This window comes from Podarcis bocagei, assembly GCF_964188305.1.
Source record: "Podarcis bocagei genome assembly, chromosome: 1".
Lineage (NCBI taxonomy): Eukaryota > Metazoa > Chordata > Lepidosauria > Squamata > Lacertidae > Podarcis > Podarcis bocagei.
Window position 1 is genome coordinate 11,147,667 of NC_138125.1, and position 23,730 is coordinate 11,171,396.

The 23,730-nt window shown below is 44.6% G+C and overlaps 1 protein-coding gene across 1 annotated transcript in view; it reads left to right on the forward strand.

Moving 5' to 3' along the window:
- SYNE2 (spectrin repeat containing nuclear envelope protein 2) overlaps positions 1–23,730 on the forward strand; it is a 229,664-nt gene that overhangs the window by 104,185 nt on the left and 101,749 nt on the right. Inside the window, exons 51-60 of the mRNA XM_081213478.1 lie at positions 1,811–1,979; positions 4,014–4,169; positions 7,307–7,447; positions 9,256–9,441; positions 10,404–10,541; positions 12,361–12,546; positions 13,210–13,335; positions 14,384–14,566; positions 16,359–16,484; positions 19,554–19,736. Of these exons, the coding sequence (XP_081069604.1) occupies positions 1,811–1,979; positions 4,014–4,169; positions 7,307–7,447; positions 9,256–9,441; positions 10,404–10,541; positions 12,361–12,546; positions 13,210–13,335; positions 14,384–14,566; positions 16,359–16,484; positions 19,554–19,736 (1,594 nt within the window). The remainder of the gene's footprint in view (positions 1–1,810; positions 1,980–4,013; positions 4,170–7,306; positions 7,448–9,255; positions 9,442–10,403; positions 10,542–12,360; positions 12,547–13,209; positions 13,336–14,383; positions 14,567–16,358; positions 16,485–19,553; positions 19,737–23,730) is intronic.

Genomic DNA, 23,730 nt, shown 5'->3' on the forward strand with positions numbered 1-23,730 from the left:
AAAACGTTCTTCTTCATTTCTCATGAGGCTTAAGACTCTGAATCCTCCACTGAAGCCAAATGTGGGAGAATCAGGACACATAAAAGGAAACACCTTCCCACATTAAAGCATAGTTGTAATTGTAAGCCAGTGTGGTGTAGTGGTTAAGAGCAGTGGACTCGTAATCTGGGGAACCGGGTTCGCGTCTCCGCTCCTCCACATGCAGCTGCTGGGTGACCTTGGGCTAGTCACACTTCTCTGAAGCCTCTCAGCCCCACTCACCTCACAGAGTGTTTGTTGTGGGGGAGGAAGGGAAAGGAGATTGTTAGCCGCTTTGAGACTCCTTAATAGATAAAGGTAAAGGGTCCTTAGGGTAGTGATAAAGCGGGATATCAAATCTAAACTCTCTTCTTCTTCTTCTTCTTCTTCTTCTTCTTCTTCTTCTTCTTCTAAAGCAGGGAAAACCCGTGGTCCTCCAGGTGTTTCGGGACTCCAGCTCCCATCAGTCCCAGCCAGTATTGGTAAAGGATTATGGGAGTTGTAGTCTGGCAACATCTAGAGAGCCACAGGTTCCTTGGGCCTAGTTTAAAAGTGATAAATCTAACCAAGTACTTACCATATTTTTTGCTCCATAAGACGCACCCGACCATAAGACGCACCTAGTTTTTAGAGGGGGAATGCAAGAAAAAAAATATTATTTAAAGGGAGCACTGAGCAGAGCCTGTATGCATCCCAGGCTCTGCTCAGCGCTCCCTTTCACAAGCTGCGTGGAGTGTGTCTTGGGGGCTTTTCCCTGAGGAGGGAGAAGGGCGGCCCGTCACTGACAGGTTGCCCTTCTCCCTCCTCGGGGAAAAGCCCCCAAGAGCAGCACACATGCTCCGCGCGGCTCTTTAAAGGGAGCGCGGCTCTTGCTGGCTTTTGCGGGAGGTGGGGGAAGGGACAGAGCATGGCTAAGCCAGAAGCTAGAACAGCGAGAGGGAGCGCAGCGATCCCTCTCACTATTCTGTCTTCTGGGATAGCTGTGCAACCTGCATTTGCTCCATAAGATGCACACACATTTCCCCTTACTTTTTAGGAGGGAGAAAGTGAGTCTTATAGAGCGAAAAATACGGTACTTATTGCGTATTTATGTGCAGTAGCAGGTGGGTTGGCGCAGCATTGCTCTCCTGGCTTCCCAAAACTGTGTCACTAAGAGGAAGGGTAAGGCCGCAGCAGGCTTGGCGTGGTGTGGACACGGTGGCAGGAGCATCAGATTGGCTCCTGCCGCCACAACCGCACCATGCTGGGCTCCCCCTGCCTCCCAATAAATGCCTCTCCCTGCCTCTCCCTGCCTCCCGATAAATGCCTCTCCCTGCCTCTCCCTGCCTCCCGATAAATGCCTCTCCCTGCCTCTCCCTGCCTCCCAATAAATGCCTCTCCCTGCCTCTCCCTGCCTCCCGATAAATGCCTCTCCCTGCCTCTCCCTGCCTCCCGATAAATGACAGCAATGCATGACATGGGAAAGCTGGGAGATCAAAAGGGCCCCATTCACACTGCCCCACCGCCCACTACTGATTGTGTGTGACGATCCTTAAGCCCACAACCCCAAATTTACTTACTTGGGAGTAAGCCTCATTGAACTCAGTGGGACTTACTTCTAAGTAGACATCGTTTGGTAACAGTTTTATAGATAGAGAAGCCTGGCGGTTTCCAGTGAGTGGAAATGAGAGCTGTGCTTGAGTTTAGGGCCCTTAGAAACCAGGTAATGGGCTCATATTAGGAGCCTGCTAGAACTCAGATTCTGGCTTCCCTGGACGCCTCCCCTTAATATTACGACTTGCAATTTTCTCAGGCTCTTCCAAAAGGCTCAAAAGCAAAAGGATGCTGTGCAGTCTGAAATTGAAGAGCGGGACAAGGTGAACGAGGAGATTGGCGCTTTGAAGGCTTCATTACGTGACACTGAATCTTTTATCCACGAAACAGACTTAGAACCACTTAATGAAAAGACAGCGAAACTTGAGGTTGGTAAAACATCCACTGTCATGCTTTGTGGTTGCAACACAGGTTGCAACACAACTACAGGGTGGGGTCTTCATAGGTGGGGTGATGATAATTATTCCAGACTCCCTCCCTGAGCCTTCAGTGTTAATTTTGAAATCAGCAAATGATCCATTAATATTTCTATTTCGATATTTCAGAGATACAATTTTATTACTGGAGATAGAACTGATAATAAAGCGGATGACATTGTATCAAGTAATAGCTATACTACACTTTCTGGAGGGTTTTCCCATCCCATTCCTTATAGGAAAAAATCCCCCAAAAACTTTTTTAAAGTGGTTATGTTGTGTAGGAGTGCCATTTTAATTGTGAATTTGCCTGTATCTGATTGAATCCCGCCTGCAAAGTCTGGAAGCCCCCAAGTCATCCTTAACAATCTACACCAGTGGTTCTCAATTAGCTAATTACTGAGGACCCCCTATTTTTCAAAAGCCAAGCCACGGACCCCCTCATGGAACAAAATTTGGAACACAATGTGGAGAAGGCCCTCTGCCTGGTTCCCTGCAACTTGGCTTCTCGCAGCAAGGGAACTGCCAGAAGGCCCTCAGCGCTGGACCTCAGTGTCCGGGCGGAACGATGAGGGTGGAGACGCTCCTTCAGGTATACTGGACCAAGGCCGTTTAGGGCTTTAAAGGTCAGCACCAACACTTTGAATTGTGCTCAGAAATGCACAGTGCTAAAACAGACTGTAAAATTTGTGATATTACTATGCAGAAATGACAAAAAAATAGGGGGGGAGGCAAAGGATGGGGCTGCGGACCCCCTGGGTGCATTCTGCGGACCTGCAGGGGAACCATCGATCTACACCAAACATTCAAAGCAGTATCAAGCTACTTTAAGCAGCTATGGCTTCCCCACAAAGAATCCTGGGAACTGTAGTCTATTAAGGCTTCTGAGGGTTGTTAAGAGAGCCCTATTCCCATCACAGAACTACAGTTCCCAGGGTGGTTTAGCAACCCATCCCTTTTTCCCAGAGAACTCTGGGAACTGTTAGATCTGTGATGGGAACAGGGATCTCCTAACTGCTCTCAGCAAATGACAAACTACAGCCCCCATAATTCTTTGAGGGAAGCCATGACTCTTTAAAGTAATTTGATACTGCTTTAAATGTATAGCGGGAGTGTGGCCAAAGATTATAGATAGAAGTTGCATCTTATGCAGGCATAACTAGAGAGGCACTTGCATAAATCAACATCAATGCCCCTGGCCACACAAAGGTTCACACACACTGTAAGACAGCCTCTTTATTGATAGAAATATGCAGAGTTGTCTTTTTTTGTAGGTTGTTAGGTGAACAAATGCCCTTACTTTCCACTTTCCTACTCTTACTGCACAATACATTGATTCGAATCTCAAAGCTCTGTATTTAAGTGCCAGGGAAATGCCTTGGCCTTAGGAACAACACTGTAAGTAAAACATCCTAGAAGTTTGGCTGAAAATTTCCTTCTTTTCAGTTGTTTCTGCCATGTAGATCAGATTGAATTTCTGGACCACAAATAGTAGACAACTGTCAAGTTCCTTTTAGCTCATGAAACTGATACTCTTCATGCAGAACTGGGACTGGCTGTTTTTCTCCGATCTTTTCGTTAGAATGGACACAAGAGTTAAATATACCAGCTCTGTTGCTTTTTGTTGCATTTTATTGTTGGTAGGACTTCATTTGGTAAATATGTGGGTTGTTTTTTTTAAGGGTTTTCTTCCCACATGCAACAAAGCCAAGCTGCGAGGATTAATTGCAGCTGTGTTTTCGGTGCTCAATATATTATTTCATCTGTCAATATGCCTCGACAGGACAATGGAATGGTATCAGGTTTAATTTATTCTTGGGTGAATTGAAAAGCATCCTCCGACTAAACAACGCGAGCATCTCTCAGGTTTAACCTGCTTGCCTGCCTAGTCAAAATGAGGCTTTGTACGGCACCAAAACTACCAGTCCGCTTGCTAACCGCAGTGGGGACTCCCCTGCCTCACAATTGCTTCCTTCTCCCTCTTAGGAAATCCAGAGAGCCATTGACAGTCAGAAGCAAATTCTCCAGGAGATAATGGATAAGTTACGTATCAAATACTCTGAAATGTATACGATAGTTCCCGTCGAGATTGAAACTCATTTGGAAGACTGCAAGCAAACTTTGCAAGAGCTAGAAGAAAAGGTAAAAGCCACATTTATTTATTTTGAGGCTCAGAACAGTTTATATTGGATTTCCGGCTTATTTGCATGCTTGACATTTGGAAAGACCTGGGTGGCTTATGGTCTCTGGTTAAGGCATTGTCCTGATCTATAACTGTGTAGCTTCAACAGTAAGAGCATAGAATATAGGAATAGCATTGGAGGCCGACTTATATGAAGTCAGACTATTGCTCCATCTAGCTCAATGTTGTTTACACGGACTGGCAGTGGCTTTCCAGGGATTTAGGCAGAGGTCTCTTCCTGGAGAAGATAGGGATCAAACCGGGGACCTCCTGCATACCAAACAGATACCCTACCAGTAGGCTATACCACCTATCAGTCTTCCCACATGTTTACAAACCCATTGGCTAATTTGTCAGGCAGATTCTAGGCAGCCTGCTTAGCTTTAACATGATGACAATTTAATTGGAGCTCAGGCTGTTCTTTAATCCCTAAAATGTGCATTGCATATTTGGGTTTCCAAAAAAAAATGTGAACAAGGATTGGCATAGCATGTTAGTTGCCTTAAAAAGCTAATGCACCTGCATTTTACTGCTTGGTAAAAAGAACAAGGACCATGGAAAAGACCAATAATTTTAGTTGCATATGCATTCTATTTGCTGTTTAAAAATAAAAATTGCCAACTTCGTTTGATTTTGCATTTTTGCAATATAGTCCAGTAATTTGACCTTTCTAGTGAAGGAACGCGGGTGGCGCTGTGGGTTAAACAACTGAACCTAGGACTTGCTGATCAGAAGGTCGGTGGTTCGAATCCCCGCGATGGGGTGAGCTCCCGTTGCTCGGTCCCTGCTCCTGCCAACCTAGCAGTTCGAAAGCACGTCAAAGTGCAAATAGATAAATAGGTACCGCTCTGGCAGGAAGGTAAACGGCATTTCCGTGTGCTGCTCTGGTTCGCCAGAACTTAGTCATGCTGGCCATATGACCCGGAAGCTGTACGCTGGCTCCCTCAGCCAATAAAGCAAGATGAGTGCCGCAACCCCAGAGTCGACCACGACTGGACCTAATGGTCAGGGGTCCCTTTACCTTTACCTAGTGAAGTTTAAGTAACTGGGAGTCATGAAACAGAGTTTTACAAAAATTATGCATGGTACGGAGGAAGTGGCAAGAATGATTTATTCTCCTTCTTCTCCTGTAATACTTGGACCCAGTGGGGTCATCAAGTGAAAATAAACAGTATGAGAGTCAGGAAAGCAAAAGGGAGGCATTTCTTCACACCATCCATAGGTAAACTATGGAATTGCTTGTACAAGAAATGGATGTGGTAGCCACCAACTTTTTAAGGCTTTGAAAGGAGTGGCAAATTCATGGAGGAGCAGGCTGCTAATCACAATTAATGTATCTGTTGTATATATCTGTTGCTGAAAGCAACAGCAACAGCGTCCTATTGCCCTCTCATGCCCTTCTTCCTGGCTTCCCAAGGAACGGGGGTAGCACTGTGTTCTAAACCACTGATCCTTTTGGGCTTGCCGATCGGATTTCGTCCTGCTGGCCACATTACCTGGCAAGCTGTCTGTGGACAAATGCTGGCTCCCTCGGCCTGAAGCGAGATGAGCGCTGCACCCCATAGTTGCCCTTGACTGGACTTAACCATCCAGGAGTCCTTTGGCTTTATCTTTTACCTTGCCAGGCTTCCCTTAGGAGGCTCTGGTTGGGAAACAGAATGCTGGACTTGTATAGACTATTGTCCTAATCTAGCAGCCAGTTTCTCCTTACATTCTCAGAACCTTCAGCAGGATAATATGATTACCGGTATGTATCTCCCCCCCCCCACACCTCTATAAATTCATAAAATGGAGAGATGGCAGATTCGTTCCACATACAGATAGATGTAGGAAGCATAGAAAGAAAAGAGACAACACAGAGGTTGCCTGGGACGTGGTTTGATGTATATAAGGTAAAGGGACCCCTGACCATTAGGTCCAGTTGTGGCTGACTCTGGGGTTGCGGCGCTCATCTCGCTTTATTGGCCAAGGGAGCCGGCGTACAGCTTCCGGGTCATGTGGCCAGCATGACTAAGCCGCTTCTGGCGAACCAGAGCAGCGCACAGAAACGCCATTTACCTTCCCACCGGAGCGGTACCTATTCATCTACTTGCACTTTGACGTGCTTTCAAACTGCTAGGTTGGCACGAGCAGGGACAGAGCAACGGGAGCTCACCCCGTCGCGGGGATTCGAACCACCGACCTTCTGATTGGCAAGTCCTAGGCTCTGTGGTTTAACCCACATCGCCACCCACGTCCCTTGATGTATATAGGATTGTTTAAAAAGAAGGCAAGAAACCTGAACGTATAGAATCATAGAATCATAGAGTTGGAAGAGACCACAAGGGCCATCGAGTCCAACCCCCTGCCAAGCAGGAAACACCATCAGAGCACTCCTGACATATGGTTGTCAAGCCTCTGCTTAAAGACCTCCAAAGAAGGAGACTCCACCACACTCCTTGGTAGCAAATTCCACTGTCAAGCAGCTCTTACTGTCAGGAAGTTCTTCCTAATGTTTAGGTGGAATCTTCTTTCTTGTAGTTTGGATCCATTGCTCCGTGTCTGCTTCTCTGGAGCAGCAGAAAACAACCTTTCTCCCTCCTCTATGTGACATCCTTTTATATATTTGAACATGGCTATCATATCACCCCTTAACCTCATCTTCTCCAGGCTAAACATGCCCAGCTCCCTTAGCCGTTCCTCATAAGGCATCGTTTCCAGGCCTTTGACCATTTTGGTTGCCCTCCTCTGGACACGTTCCAGTTTGTCAGTGTCCTTCTTGAACTGTGGTGCCCAGAACTGGACACAGTACTCCAGGTGAGGTCTGACCAGAGCAGAATACAGTGGCACTATTACTTCCCTTGATCTAGATGCTATACTCCTATTGATGAGGCCCAGAATTGCATTGGCTTTTTTAGCTGCCGCGTCACACTGTTGGCTCATGTCAAGTTTGTGGTCAACCAAGACTCCTAGATTCTTTTCACATGTACTGCTCTCAAGCCAGGTGAACGTAATTTGAAAGGTCCTGTGTTAGTTTGGTCTTCGTGTTTCTCTTCTTCTCTCCCTTCCGCTGCAGGACTTTTCATTTTGTTTGCGTGTTGTTTTTAAACCGCTCTAGGTCACCACGGAATCCCTGAAGCTTTCCCCACACTACACGGCAGATAAAAAAATACAAGACATCAGCAAAGGCCTGCAAGCGGTTGAAAACATGCTGCAGCAGAAGAGCAAGAGCACTGCAAGAGCAAAAGAAATCCAGAAGGTATTAATGACTCAACAAGGGTGTTGCTTAGGTCTGTTTATTTAAGACATTTATATCCCACATTGACTCCAAGGTGGCCTACAGGGCTCCTCTTCCCATTTTATCCTCACGACAATCCTGGGAGGTAGGTTATGCTGACAGAGAGTGGCAAACCCAAGGGAACCCAGTGAACTTCACGGCTCAGTGGGAATCTGAACCCTGGTCCCCCAAGTCTTAGTCCAGGGGTCAGCAAACTTTTTCAGCAGGGGGCCAGTTCACTGTCCTTCAGACCTTGTGGGGGCCGGACTATATTTTGAAGGGGGGGGGAGAGAACAAATTCCTATGCCCCACAAATAACCCTGAGATATATTTTAAATAAAAGCACACATTCTACTCATGTAAAAACACCAGGCAGGCCCCACAAATAACCCAGAGATGCATTTTAAATAAAAGGACACATTCTACTCATGTAAAAACACGCTGATTCCTGGACCATCCGCGGGCCGGATTTAGAAGGCGATTGGGCTGGATCCGTCCCCAGGGCCTTAGTTTGCCTACCCATGTCCTAGTCCAACACTATTAACTGTTACACTCCCCTGGCTCTGTCTGCAGGTTACCTCCCATCCTTGTCTAATGCCTCCCCCAATCTGGTGCCATCCAAATGATGTTAGGCTCAAATCCACATCAGTCCCAGCCAGCATGACCAGTGGTCAGGGGTGATGGGAGTTGTAGTCCAGCAACATCTGGGGAGCATCAGGTTGCAGAAGATGGCGTGATGTGTAGCAGACCTGCTCCTTCCCCAGGTCCCACCCTCCACAGTTGCATCGACCAGATTGGAATCCACTGCTTCCATTTTCTACTAACAATCTGTGAACCGTCGTGAGCTGTAAACTATGGTTTGTCTGAACTGGCCTGGATTGTAGACCGTAGCTTGATCTTGGGTTGTTCAGAAAACAACAGAGTTGAAGAAGTAACTATTGTTTGTCTCATTTCGGGCGAAATGAGTAACTGTGGTTATCATTATCATTATTTATAAAATTTATACAGTGGTGCCTCGCAAGACGAAAAGAATCCGTTCTGTGATTCTCTTCATCTAGCAGTTTTTTCGTCTTGCGAAGCAAGCCCATTGAAGGATTAGCGCTATTAGCGGCTTTTAGCGGCTTTTAGCGGCTTTTAGCGGCTTATCTGCTGATCGGATCAGCTGATAAGCGGCTTAGCAGCTTAGAAAAAGGGGGGAAAGGAAAAAAAAAAACAGCAGGAACTCGCAAGACATTGTCGTCTTGCGAAGCAAACCCATAGGAAATTCGTTTTGCGAAGCACCTCCGAAACGGAAAACTCTTTCGTCTAGCGAGTTTTCCGTCTTGCGAGGCATTCATCTTGCGGGGCACCACTGTATATGTTCATCCGAAGATGACAGGGCCGTGTACAGTATAACAACACAAAAATGCAGAAATGGATGCTTCCGAACTCCTCCTTGTGGCCAAACTGGTGGAGTGGGAAGAGCACTGTAGTAGTTTTGAATTTTTTGATTTTTAAAATAAATTGTACCCCCAAATTCTGCTTGTTTTCCAACGTGTTTAAAAAAATAATAATTTGAAAATAAATCTGGATGCTGATTATTTCTGTCTTCTAATAATTGCAAGACCACTTTCTTCAATTCTAACTTAGCTTCATGGTCTGTGACTGCCATCTTCGCAATAATCACATTTTCTTACTGCTGTTTACATTTGCCTCATCCCTAATTGCTGTTGCAAGTGTCTCCAAACAGATCACAAACAGGAATAAAGCCCCTTCTGGTTAATGGATGTGCTGTTTTTTGCTACACGCAGAGAATCTGGGACATGCTGGACCTTTGGCATTACAAAATGAACGAGCTGGATTCTGAGATTCAAGACCTCGTGGAGCAAGATCCTGGCCAGCAGGGTCAGGAGCTGATGGATCGCTGGATGATTCCGCTGCAACGATACCAGCAAGTCTCTCAGCGGGCCGAGCGCAGAACTGCAGATTTGAACAGGGTAAGAGATGGCTGGAGACAATGGAAAGGCAGACCTGGCTAATCAAATACCCAACATGGATAGCTCAGTCAGTTAGGCAGGGGTCAGCAAACTTTTTCAGCAGGGGGCCGGTCCACGGGCCCTCAGACCATGTGGGGGCCTGGACTATATTTTGAAAAAAAATAAATGAACGAATTCCTATGCCCCACAAATAACCCCGAGATGCATTTTAAATAAAAGGACACATTCTATTACTACTAATAATAATAATTATTTATACCCTGCCCATCTGGCTGGGTTTCCCCAGCCACTCTGGGAGGCTTCCAACAAAATATTAAAATACAATAGTCAAACATTAAAAGCTTCCCTAAACAGGGCTGCCTTCAGATGTCTTCCAAAAGTCATGTAAAAACACGCTGATTCCTGGACCTTCCGCAGGCCTGATTTAGAAGGCAATTGGGCCGAATCCGGCCCCCCGAGCCTTAGTTTGCCTACCCATGGATTAGAGCCATAGCTGTCAACATTTCCCCTTTTTAAAGGGAAATTCCCTTATTCCGAATGGGATTTCCTTTTAAAAAAGGGAAAAGTTGACAGCTATGATTAGAGCATGCTGCTGATAATGCCAAGGTTGAAAGTTTGATCACTGTATGGTATAGCAGTGCAGAGCTGGAAACATTTGACGGCACAAAGTTTCTGCAAAAGTAAAGTGGGGAAAACACATGTACCCAATGTTGCTAATGTTCCTTCTTTGTTGTATCCAAATTTTCCCCATATTGTTAATACACCCACCCTCCCCATCTCCCCCCCAGCTCTCATATTCTAAACCAGAAATGGAAACCTATGGTCAAAAGGCTGTTTTCCACATAGGTGTCATGAGCAGCTGCATTGCTTATTGAAATTGCTTTGCAGCAGCTTTCAGCAATCTCAGGGCTTCGTTCGTTCAGCCTAGTATAAAAATGATAATGCAGCGTTTTATGCTAAAGGCTACCAGCAAGATGGAAGAATGTGAAGAACTCCTGAAGAGCACCCAGGTTTGGCTTGAAAACACCAACCGTCTGCTCACAGAGGAAGCTAAAAGTGACTCTGCAAAAGCTTTGAACAAGCATGCCGATGCACTCCAGGTAAGTGGATAATCAACTTGGCTAAGTTGAGAAGCCCAGATGGCAAAGTCTTGCATGGGGCACAAGCTGGTTGTGAATTCAGTGCTGCTCACACTTGCAAGTTTTGTGTAGCCTCCCTATGACATTGTCCAAATCAAAATGCCATCCCATATTCCCCCTCGCCATCATTTAATCTAGATTTACAGTTTCCACAGAAAATCTATCAAGGCACAAACAGTAAATCTGGATTAAGTCAGGGTGCAGTTGGGGAAAATAGGATGCATTTTGATAAGTACAATGTACAATGTTGTGGCCGTGCAAAAAGGTACCGAGTGGTACCTCTGTTTAAGAACAGTCCAGTTTAAGAATGATTTGGTTTACAAACTCCGCAAAACCGTAAATAGTGTCTTGGTTTGAGAACTTTACCTTGATCTAAGAACGGAATCCGAATGATGGAATGGCACTGGCGGCGGGAGGCCTTATTAGGGAAAGCGCGCCTCGGTTTAAGAACGATTTTGGTTTAAGAATGGACTTCCAGAACGGATCACGTTTGTAAACCGAGGTACCACTGTATAATGAGTTGGGGAAGAAATGTTTAAAAAGATGTTTGTTAAAACCCCAGAAGCTTTTTTTTTTAGGCATAACAGGTGTAAATATACCCAGGGCTCATAAATCTCTTTTTATGTATGCTACTACAGCAGCACAAATGGTGAGTGCTCAGAGCTGGAGGGAAGAAGCAATGCCAACAAAGGAAGAATGGCAGACAAAGTTAATAGAATATATAGAAATGGCAAGACTGACAAATGGAATAAGACATCAGGATAAAAAATTATTTGAGGAAGTTTGGAAATGTTTTATGGAATATTTAGAGACATATTGTAAACATATTAAGAAGTTAACACTAATAAAATAAATTTGGCAGTAAGAAAAAATAGTGAGATATCAAGATGAGGAGATATGTGTGTGTGTGTGTGTGTGTGTGTGTGTGTGTGTGTGTGTGTGTGTGTATATATATATATATATATATATATATATGAGAGAAATTAGAAAATGCAGTGGAAAAGAAAGTCATAAAATGCACCATGGAAGTGGGGGAGGGAAGTCGATATCAACCTGTGTGTTTCTTTTATTCGAAATGTTGTTGTTGTTGTTGTTTCAAGTGTAAAATAAAATTGAAAATTGAAAAAAAAGAGAGAAGTACAATGTTGTGCGGACTGTTCACACAATTTGCATCCGCAAAGCGACACCAAGTCCACAATAAATTGCTGTGAGGAAGTGTCCCCAGCCTTAAAATATATGCCTCATACTCATGTTTGATCTGAAAATACACACGGTGGGGCTGATTTTCGTAGGAGGGCATTCCCGGGGAGAGAAGGGTTAACGCACCATGGTCCTCATTAAAACTGGGGTCTTCCTGCGCTCCGTATTTTAATCTTAATGCCAGTTGATTAATGCCCATTGATGCTGCACACATCTGCAGGATTCAGGAATTATGAGGTTACAGTCATACCTTGAGTTACAGACTCTTCAGGTTGTGTTTTTTCGGGTTATGGACCGCCGAAACCCGGAAGTACTGGAATGGGTTACCTCTGGGTTTTGATGGTTGCGCATGCACAGAAGCACTAAATCACGCTTTGCGCATGTGCCGAATCACAACCTGCACATGCGCAGATGCACCGCTGCAGGTTGCGAACATGCACCCCACACGGATGACTTTCGCAACCCGAGCATCCACTGTATTTTTCTTGAACATTAAAGTGCATTTTCATGTATGTTAATCTTTCTTCCCCCTCCTCCTTTTTCGGGTCAAAACTTTCTTGTCTCCCCCTCCCCTTCCTAGATGGCATTTGAAGATTCGGAGCAAAAGCAAAGCATTCTCAGTGCAATTTATCCAGAGTTGGAGGAGTTCTCCTCTTTAATTGAAACTGGCTGCACGGTGAAGATGCTGAACAAAGTAAACGAGCAAGTTAAAGCCTTGCAACAGAAGATATTGGAGATTCTTCCCCACATCCAGCGCTTGGCTGATGTAAGTGTGGGCGTCTCTTGCAAGAGAGTGGATTCTCTTTGGTTTTGCAGGATATAGATGTACCGTATTTTCGCTCTATAAGACGCACCAGACCACAAGACGCACCTAGTTTTTGGAGGAGGAAAACGAGGGAAAAAATATTCTGAATCTCAGAAGCCAGAACAGCAAGAGGGATCGCTGTGCAGTGAAAGCAGCAATCCCTCTTGCTGTTCTGGCTTCTGGGAAAGCTGCGCAGCCTGCATTCGCTCCATAAGACGCACACACATTTCCCCTTACTTTTTAGGAGGGGAAAAGTGAGTCTTATAGAGCAAAAAATACGGTACTTGGTGACAATGCATTAGTTATTTTCTTGAAGAACTATTGCTCCTCTTCCATCTTTCCCTTTCCTTCCTTTTTCCATTTTAACAAACATGGCTGTTGGGGTCTTGGGTATGTTTGTGCCTTTTGCAAGAGAACCAGGATTGTTGAATCAAGACTGTAGTGCATTATTCGATGAAGGCTGTACCAGGAAAACAGGTGTCACCTGGAATGATGCTCATGGGATGTGCAGCTTCTTAAAGATGAATAAAAGTGACCTTTCGGAACCTGCACTTGCAAGGTTTGGCTTTTAATAGTCTTTGGCGGACAATCCCATAAATGATGTGAATGTTTCTCAAAATGTAGGAGGTGGAAGCTATTGAATCTGAAGTGAAAAAAATGGAGAAGGATGTGGACAAAATTAAGACTATCTTGTCCCCTTCAGAAGACACACTCGATCTTTCTCCTAAGGAACATCTTAAACATGGCCAGGTGAGTTAGCTCATAAAAGTGGCTATTAATTAAAATCGGAAAATGTTAAGATGCTTTCTGCATATCAGCTTAGATTATCTGTGTATCCAGACCGGTAGTGCCTCCTTTTTCTGACATCAGCTCACCTGGGTGAGTGGCAGTGGGTCTTTCCAATCACCTGGTTACCTGGTCCTTCAGATCAGACATAGGGAACCCCCAATCCCGTGAGCTCAAAGAGGCCTGTTAAGGTTCCTAATTTGGCCTACAAGGCCATTTGTCCCAAACCATGCCCAGCTACTGCACACCTGGCATTGTAAGTGATGTCATATGTAAGTGATGTCACACATATGACATCATTGTAAGTGATGTCATTGTAAGTGATGTCAGCAGGTAAGAACACAGCTGCAAAGGAGCCATCAGGAGCTGAAATTGTGCTCTTGTCGTTCCTTTGCAAGTGGGGCTCACTGCCGGCACCCATCAACGGATTGGCACTGACACAGCCTCTCTGGGATTGGCTGCACTAAGGGGTTTCCTATTGGGAAATCCGTAAGGGCTTGCTTTTCACGCTGAAAGCCAACCCCTCTGAAGGCATGCATTCAATGCCAACCAACAATTCACCTTCAGAGGGGCTCAGTTCAAGCTCTGCTTTGTCCATGTTTTCCTCTATAGACAGCTTTGCCGCTTTCGATTAGCTGAAGTTGTCGCCTAATGCCATAATGATGCCAGGTGATTAAGAGGTGGGCGATTGACCAGGATCCAACCCATTGACTGGAAAATGTTCCTGACCCCTGCTTCAGAAGCAGCTGGGTTCAGTCTCTGCCATTTCCAGTTATAGAGAGATGCTAAGGATTGGATCAGGGAACTGCCTCGTGCACAGTTCCTCCCATATATTTTGAAAACTCAAGTTAACCCTCTTTTTAAAATAATTAGTATGTGTTCCTCTTTAATAATATTTTCCGAGATCATGTCTGTGAAATGTTCTGATCAACCTGAGCATTATTTTATACTTCCTCCCCCAACCCATTCAAACTTCATCCAGTTGCACTGATCCTGCACCTTACCTTTTCAGGTTATAATGGCCCATATCAGCCCCATGCAGAAGGCAATTGCTGAAATCCAGTCCTATAAAGAGAGTCTGAGGTTACCAGGGATGAGGCTGCAACCCCTCTCTGTGTTCCAAAGAACAAAGCAACTTTTGAAAGAGCTGAAGACCTTAGAAAGAATTACCAAGGAGCAAAACGCACTGCTTGAGGTAAAAGCAAATACGACGTAGGTGCTGGAGTGACAGAAAACATCCTGTCATGTTAAGTAATTTTAATGATGGTGGTGATGATGATGATGATGATGATGATGATTTATTATTTATTATTTATACCACGCCCACCTGGGCGGCTTCCAACAAAATATTAAAATACAGTAATGCATCAAACATTAAAAGCTTCCCTAAACAGGGCTGCCTTCAGATGTCTTCTAAAAGCCTGGTAGTTCTTGTTCTCTTTGACATCTTTGTGACTGGACAAGAATGTGACAGTCGGTGAACAAAGCACCTGTCTGGCAGGTCTTCTGCATCTGCTTTCGCTGATTATTTAACCCAAGGCACAAAACTTTGGAAATGCCTGGATTTTTAAAAGTTAACTTCACAGTTGTGCATCATGTGCATTTCAGTTTCCACAATTGTCTTAAAAACGCATCGTGTTTCCCCATTCAGGAACACAGACACCACCTCTCCTAAGCAGTGCAGTTCAGATATGAATCATGGCTGCACATCACACATTCTACATCGCAGATCCACACCTGAACATTTTAGCTGCTTCTGCTGCTGCTTTCATTATTGCTTCAACAATGATTTCCCTCTGCCTGTTTTGAATACTTCATCTGTAGTACCATTGATATTAGGGCTACCATACGTCCTGATTTTCCTGGACATTACAGGGATTTCAAAGGTGGAATTTCTGAAAGGGGGCACTTTGTTCTGGATCTTAGAGAAGTCAATCAAAAAAGCACTTTTTTGGCGTTTTTTGTAAAAGAAAGCTCAACCACTTTGGGGTCTTCCTAACAACTGTTTTGGGGTGTCCTGGTTTTTACTTTCTGAAAAATGGCAAGCCTGTATTCCCTAATGCAGCGAATGGAATATTGTCCTTTGTAAAACAAAATTTTAATTTTTTTAAACTTGTATTGATAAATGCAATACTTACAAACACAAACCAGAAAACCAGAACACTAAACAAACTTATTATACATAGATACATACAGCTTAGATGTAATACATCTCATCTTAGATTACAAAAAAAGAAAACAAACATACAAACTAAATATATAGACATAAATTTTGACTTCCCTCCACCTATATGTGGCTTCCTTTGTTTCTTTTCTTCTTTTTGCTGTGTTATCAATATTATTTTTGACTATCTCATCTTATACCCATTTCTTCTTAATTTTTTACTCTATACATTTCATTCATTGCATATTGATATATTAATACCAGAACAATATTTTTTGATGTATTCCTCCACGCAAGTCCACTCCTCTATCAGTTTTTGGTCTGATTGGCGTCTTACCACTGCTATAAGTCTTGCTGATTCTATATATTCACAAAATCTTACTTGCCATTCTCTTATTGAGGGAGGTTTTTTTTTCTCCCTTCCAATTTTTTGCTATAATCATTCTGGCTGCAGCGGTTGCATATAAGAAAACTTTTTTCCTAGCGGCAGGAATGTCAGTCGATATAATTCCCAAGAGGTACACCTCTGGTTTTTTCCCGTAATTCTATGAGCAAATGCAATTGCCTCTGCAGACGTTTAACTGTGAAGTGCTTCCATCACTCAGCGTAGACAGTCTTTGGGCTGAATGGTGGCCTGACCTGTTACGAAGCAACTCCACCTCTTTTCTCTGTTTTACTTTCCTTAATGTGTTGACTCATCTTTTATGAGCTGGACATGGGTGCAGTCTGTGCAGTGTGGGTGTTTGAGATGGTTTATTAGGTTACGGGGCCGTGTGTCCCACCACCCACTTCGAAACAGCTAATAGTAATTACTGTTTTACAGCCCATTGTGAAAGAGCTGGAAGAGAGCGAGCAAGAAATAGACTCTCTGAAGCAGTTCCAGTTCCTGAGGAGTGGCTTGGATGAATTGGCTACAGAAATCCCAGCTCAGGCTGCCTCCTACCCAGAGGTGAGGTTTGCATCCCTCCCTCCTCCATCTGTGGTGGATGCCTGCTGTGCTCTGAACTTAACTGCAGTATCTAAAACTCCCATCAGCCTCAGTCAGCATGGCTGGTTGCCAGGGATGATGGGAGTTGTAGTCCCAATGATAACAGGTTGCCTACCCTTTCATCATTCCTCCTCTGGTGTGTTCCAGTGTGTTCATTGGCTCTTTCCAGAGTCCTTCCCTCCCCGCTTCTCCGTCTGCCACGTAAATTAACTGGAACCGCCCAGAGTGCTAATTGTTTTTACATTTCTCTAGCTAATTGCATTTCAGACTCAAAACTGTAAACAATGTGAAGGGGCGGTTCCAGAAAGAGGTGAAAATTTCCTAATTGGAAATTTTCCAACTGGAGGAGTCAGCTGCAGAAAAGATGATGCAGAGATAAATAGAAAACATGGCCGAATTGTATACCCTTTTCTTTTCTTTTTTTAAAAAGCAGACAAATGAACCAGCCATTCTCTTTTGAAGCTTAGGAGACTGGAATAGATTTTTGATCCCAAACTTATTAGCAGCTGCTAAAATAACAACATGTGTGTGTGTTGAAACAGATGAATGTGTTAAACTGAAATCTTGTTAAGGCTTTGGGAGGACTGGAAAAAGGACGAAACAGTTTCATTGAAAATGGACTTAAGGTTATAATGTAGCTTTATGAGGCTTTGCCCTCGGGTGGGGAAAAATATTGCGCCCGGGAAAGGGAAAATGGGAGTCAACAGACACTCAAGGATTAGTTTCGGAGAAAAAGCTTTATTTCTACCTTCCATGAACTGGTAGAAAGAGCAAGTGTGATAGATTCACAAACAAGCACAGGTTCACAGTCATTTGCACAGAGCATATATTCCCCCTTCCAGTTCCCTCCCCTTTCTCCTCCTTCTCCCCATGTTGAGTTCCCCTGAGCATGAACAGAAAGCTCCTATCTTTGGGACTATTGTGAACTCTTGGCACCCTTCCCAGGAAAGGGGAATGTGAGCGGCTCAGCATGTCCAAAGATGTTGCAACTGAATGAGATAAAAGTCAGTTCTCAGGCTTGAGTATTCTTGGCAATGACAGAGCCTATTTATTAGCCTTTTGAAGCCTTCTTGTACTGATAAAAGAACAACATTTTTCCTATGCATCTTGTGAGAAAAGCAGAGAAGAGCAGAGAAAAGCTGTTTTGGATTTTTTAGAAGACAAAAGGAATTTTGGACAGTTTTGAGGCCTGGTTGGGGGGGGTGTGCTTCGGGCCTAGGTGGGGTCACCTGGCCTCACCTCCTTCAATAATACTAGTTAAAAGAATGAGAAAGCAGTTTCCTCGGAATTCACTTGGACTTAGTTTAGTACAGCCATACCTTGGGTTGAATGTGCTTCAAGCTGAGCACTTTCAGATTGCGCTCCGCGGCAACCCAGAAGTAACGGAGTGCGTTAGTTCCAGGTTTCGCCGCTCACGCATGCGCAGACGCTCAAAATGACATCACGCGCACGCGCGGAAGCGGCAAAACGTGACCCGCGCACGTGCAGACGCACAGTCGCATCTTACGTTCCATTCAGGATGCAAACGGGGCTCCGGAACGGAACCCGTTCGCATCCCAAGGTACCACTGTATTCTGGTACACATTGTATAGCATACTAATATTAATATACCCATTCTCAGAATGTGGATCCTAATGTAGCCATAATGTCACCACACACAGAGAAAGAGAAGCAACAAACAGACTTAGGGAGAAATCAGAAGTTCTCAGAAACACAACACATTTTTAGGGAGGTAACAAGGGTCCAGAATGATGATTGACTCTTGGCAGAGTTGAGGGAGGGAGCTAAAATTGAGTATGTAAGGGAGAAACAGAATGGAATGTTCAGAAAGAGATTTTGGGTTGGTGGGGGGAGTACTCCACGCTTCAGCTTTTTGTTGCAGATCCCAGAATTTTTTGAATCAGACAAAAAACAAACAAAACAGTTTTACAATTTAGTTTCTTCAGATGTATGGATATTACATTAGCAAGCATTGGGCCTGCTGCACTCTGAGCTCAACACAGCGGGATCCCATTCTGCAAGGGCACAGCAGCAGGGGAAGTGCTGGTCAGGTGGGGAATGGCCAGTGCGCAAAGCCCTCCTGCCCACGCAGTGCCAGCTTTAATAAGCCTGTAGCAGCCATTTGGAATAATATCAGGTGGTGGGGTGGCACACTCTTCTTTCTCCTGTGAGCAGCCGAAGGGGAGCTGTTAAGGAAGAAATGGGGACTCAAATGGATTAGCTGGATAGAGGGGAACACGAGAGTATACTATATAGGTGGGAAAGCAAGGAAATGACTAGGCCACGCAACTATGCTAACACCTTTCGGCTCTCCAAATTACAGCAACATTAGTAGCAGTGTCACATTTCGCACCTACTGCAATGTATATACTAGTCTAAAGCCCTAATTAAATTGCATAATTGCCTGGTGGTTAGGATGATTCCTTCCTACATACAAATAATCTGTTCAGTGAGGACACAGGAACAGAGAAGCAGAGACACGGAAGGATTCCCTGCTTGCATTTTCTTGGGGTATTTTCCGGCTTCTTGTGTAAAAACTACACAGACCTCTTAATTCCTGGTTTTGTGCCACTTGGAATAGGAGGGAAATGATGTTGTTGTTGTTTTAAAAAAACCTTCTGGACTTTCAGGAAGTGCTAGTGTATTATAGTTGACCTATCTAGATTAGTGACTGAGCCTGTCGAAGGAAGAACTCCTGAGCATTCACCCTCCAGGAATTCTGCTCCCACAAGCCTCACATGTCCATTTGCCACCCAGAGTGGTGCTCTTTACTGAAGCTCCACATTGCCTGGCAAGCCATGGCCGGTCGAAGACACATCCAGAAGGCTCTTGTTTTCATGCTGAGGCCTTTGCTCTGGTTTTCAGCAGCAATGGGGCGCTACTTCCGCATAAGAAAGAGAGCCAGTGGGAACCGCGGAGATCAGGCTCCAGTAAGATGCCATAAACTATTTGCTGTTTCCTTCCGTTTTTGCGCTTCCCCTCCCCACCCTCATGGAGAAAATGTCACATCTGAGCATCATTGTTCCTTAGGGCGAGGAGATGGAAGACATAAAGCAGCGGATCTCCCTCCTTTGCCAGAGGAAGGAGGACATTCTCACAAGGATGAAGAATTCCTTGGTGGAGCTACACCAGAGGCCAGAGCAGCCTGAACTAGAGGAGGACATTTTGGAATCCCCAGATCCGGAAGAACATGGAGCTGGTGCTAATTGGCAGGTAAGTGGATTCCGAGCCAGTGTGGTGTGGTGGTTAAGAGCGGTAGACTTGTAATCTGGTGAACCGGGTTCGCGTCCCTGCTCCTCCACATGGGCTGCTGGGTGACCTTGGGCCAGTCACATTTCTCTGAAGTCTCTCAGCCTCACTCACCTCACAGAGTGTTTGTTGTGGGGGAGGAAGGGAAAGGAGATTGTTAGACGCTTTGAGACTCCTTAGGGTAGTGATAAAGCGGGATATCAAATCCAAACTCTTCTTCTTCAAGCGGTTTTGTAGGAGTATGTTCAGAGGAATGAGGAAGCCCTTCTAGATACTGGTTATTTTAGGCCGGATCCGCTTCTTACCAGAGTTTCAGGTCCATTTGCCACACAAAATGGCGTCTTTGTTTTGTGTATATCCCCAGCTCCATTGTAGCTTGTATTAAGGGTCATTAGTTTGTACGTTTCTCCTCCCTCAGTTCCACATCATTAGATGGAAGATGTTGGGGAAGTGTATGATGCAGGGAACTGGGGAAGAACCAAACATAAACATGGAGATCGATCTGGTGGTAAGGATGTAGGAAGGCTGCTGGATCTGGCCAATGGTACATCCAGTCCACCATCTTGTTCTCAAATTAGTCAACCAGGTGCCTCTTCTGGGAAGCCTGTAAACAAGGCATGGGTGCTAGTCTCACTTGTATTATATCCCAGCAAATGGTATTCGGAGGCATCCTTGAGGTGGAATGGAGCCATCATTCTTAATCATGTGGGTTATACAGTCGTACCTCGGAAGTCAAACGGACTTCCAAAACGTTCAGAAACCAAAGTGTGGCTTCTGATTCGCTGCAGGAAGCTCCTGCAGCCAATCGGAAGCCCCATCAGATGTTTGCTTTCCAAAAATAGTTTGCAAACCAGAACACTCACTTTCGGGTTTGTGGTGTTCGGGAGCCAAAACCTTCGAGAACTAAGCTGTTTGAAAACCAAGGTACACCTGTAGTTCCAGTCTTCAATATTGTGGAAATTTGCTGCTCGGCTTTCTGTTTCTATTTTTCAGTTGTTTCCATACTACTGAGAAAAGGTATCGGTAGTTTTATACGTTGCAACTGTGAACTCAGAAAGGAAACAAAATGCTTGTTGCTTACAGATACATCAGATTAACAAACTCTTTAAGATGGATAAACAAATTGAATTTGCAGAACAAAAATCCCAATTCACAAGGGATTTATTTGATACAGTAAAGTAAAAGTATTATCAAAAATGTACAAACTGCTTCTATAGAGTAGGATACAAAAGAGGAATTTGTGAAATCAAGTATGACTGAATGGGCACAGGATGTGGGTCGTAATGTTGATTATGAGCTTTGGGAGAATTTATGGATGGTAAATATGAATTTTATGGTGTGTTACACATTAAACCAAAATATGATGAAAATGGCCCACTGGTGGTATTTAACACCTGCCAAACTAGCGAAAATGTTTTTAAAAAGAGAAAAGGTAAATGTTGAAAATGCAATGAAGCAGAGGGATCCTTTTCCCACATGTGGTCCTGTAAAGTAATCAGGGAATTCTGGGAAGTAATTTACAATGAATTAGAAAAAGATATTCAGATAAAGGACGCGGGTGGCGCTGTGGGTTAAACCACAGGGCCTAGGACTTGCCGATCAGAAGGTCGGCAGTTCGAATCCCCGCGACGGGGTGAGCTCCCGTTTCTCGGTCCCTGCTCCTGCCCACCTAGCAGTTCGAAAGTACGTCAAAATGCAAGTATATAAATAGGTACCGCTCCGGCGGGAAGGTAAACGGCGTTTCCGTGTGCTGCTCTGGTTTGCCAGAAGTGGCTTAATCGTGCTGTCCACATGACCCAGAAGCTGTACGCCGGCTCCCTCTGCCAATAAAGCGAGATGAGCGCTGCAACCTGAGTCGGTCACGACTGGACCTAACGGTCACGGGTCCCTTTACCTTTACCTTTATTCAGATAAACCTTCCCAAAAAAGCCCAAGGCATTCCTTTGGGGAATGGTAACAACAGAGCTCCCTACAAAACAAAACAAAAAATTATTATATGCCACCACTGCGGCTAGAATCTTATTGGCACAAAGGTGGAGAACGAGAACCAAGGTAGAGCAGCAGTTTAAAACGCTTGAATATGCTGAATTGGCAGGCATAACGAACAGGGAACGAGAAAAGGACAATAAAGAATATAAGGAGGATTGGAAAATGTTTTTTTAATATTTTAAGAACCAGTATAAACAAGTAAATAACCTAGCAGGTCTTGAGTAAAAGCAGCAGAATTAGGAGCTAATAGAATTTAACAGCAGAAGAAATTCGAAGATGAAAAATTTGGAATACCCGATTTAATAGAAAAATAAAGAAACCAGGAAAAGGGTGAAAGGGGAGTCACCAGGTATTTAGTTGTACGTTGAGACTGGTATGAAAGCTGTACAATTGGGGGGTGGACAGAAGGGAATGTGTGTGAGAGAGATATTTGCCTCTGTACAGTGGTACCTCAGGTTAAGTACTTAATTCATTCTGGAGGTCCGTACTTAACCTGAAACTGTTCTTAACCTGAAGCACCACTTTAGCTAATGGGACCTCCCGCTGCTGTCATGCCGCCGGAGCACGATTTTTGTTCTCATCCTAAAGCAAAGTTCTTAACCTGAAGCACTATTTCTGGGTTAGCGGAGTCTGTAATCTGAAGTGTCTGTAACCTGAAGCGTATGTAACCTGAGGTACCACTGTATTAAAAATGCAAGTAAAACAAAAACGAAAATGCTTGTTTTACATGATTACAAGGTGGAAGTTGTTATCAGTGGTGGTTATACTAAGGCAGGGCTGGGGAAGCTCTCACCTGTGGGCCAAATTTGGCCCACAGGCCTGTTTTCCCTAAACCCTGCCCACATGCCCTGCCAGTTAAGGTCATAAGTCTCTAGTACCGGGACTGTCGGGTACTTAGGAAGCACTGCACAAGGGACCTTGGCAGGTTGGTGGGACAGCTCACCTGTCAGTCATCTAGCAGCATCATGACATCCGGTGACTGGCAGGTGGGTTGACCCACCTGCCATAGTTGGCCTGCTGGCGTGGGACCAGTTAGGTCCACTGGCCCCAAAAGGTTTTCCCCCTACCCCATCCTAAGGCAACCAGCCAGCCGGTTTTCCCACCCCACCCAACTCCCTTTGATTGTCATTGGTCATTCATGGTTCGTTATAGCATTTGTTTATTATTGGTTTATTACAGTGGAATGGGAAAAAGAATGGCAGGGTTGGTTAGGGGAGGTCTTTCAGATCACCTCGGTTTCTCATTCACCCCTGGAACGCATGTAAACAAATCAGAAATTGAAATTAGTTTGTGGGGTTTTTGCGTAAGATAACTGATATAAACCCGCTTTCCCCGACTGGTGCCTTCCAGATATTTTGAACTACAACTCTCCTCCCCTCCAGTTATTATTCTTGTTAATTATTATGTCACTTACGTGCCAAAATGGCTTCTAAGTGGTTCGCAAGTATAAAATCAATACGTAATTAAAATACATAGTAGCAATTCGATTGGGGCATCAAAAACGTCCATAATTGAAACGTGCTAAATTTACAAAATATACAACAATGAAAAAGCATGACCACGAAAGCAGTTTTAAAAGGGTAAAGGTAAAGGTAAAGGGACCCCCGACCATTAGGTCCAGTCGTGGCCGACTCTGGGGTTGCGGCGTTCATCTCGCTTTATTGGCCGAGGGAGCCAGCGTACAGCTTCCTGGTCATGTGGCCAGAGCAGGGCACGGAAATGCCGTTTACCTTCCCGCCAGAGCAGTACCTATTTATCTACTTGCACTTTGACGTGCTTTCGAACTGCTAGGTTGGCAGGAGCAGGGACAGAGCAACAGGAGCTCACCCCGTCGTGGGGATTCGAACCACCGACCTTCTGATCAGCAAGTCCTAGGCTCTGTGGTTTAAAAGGGTACAAAACAATAAAACCAGAAGTTCACTTCAAGGAAATGCTTGCCTAAGCAGGTGTTTTCTTCAGGAGGTGGTGG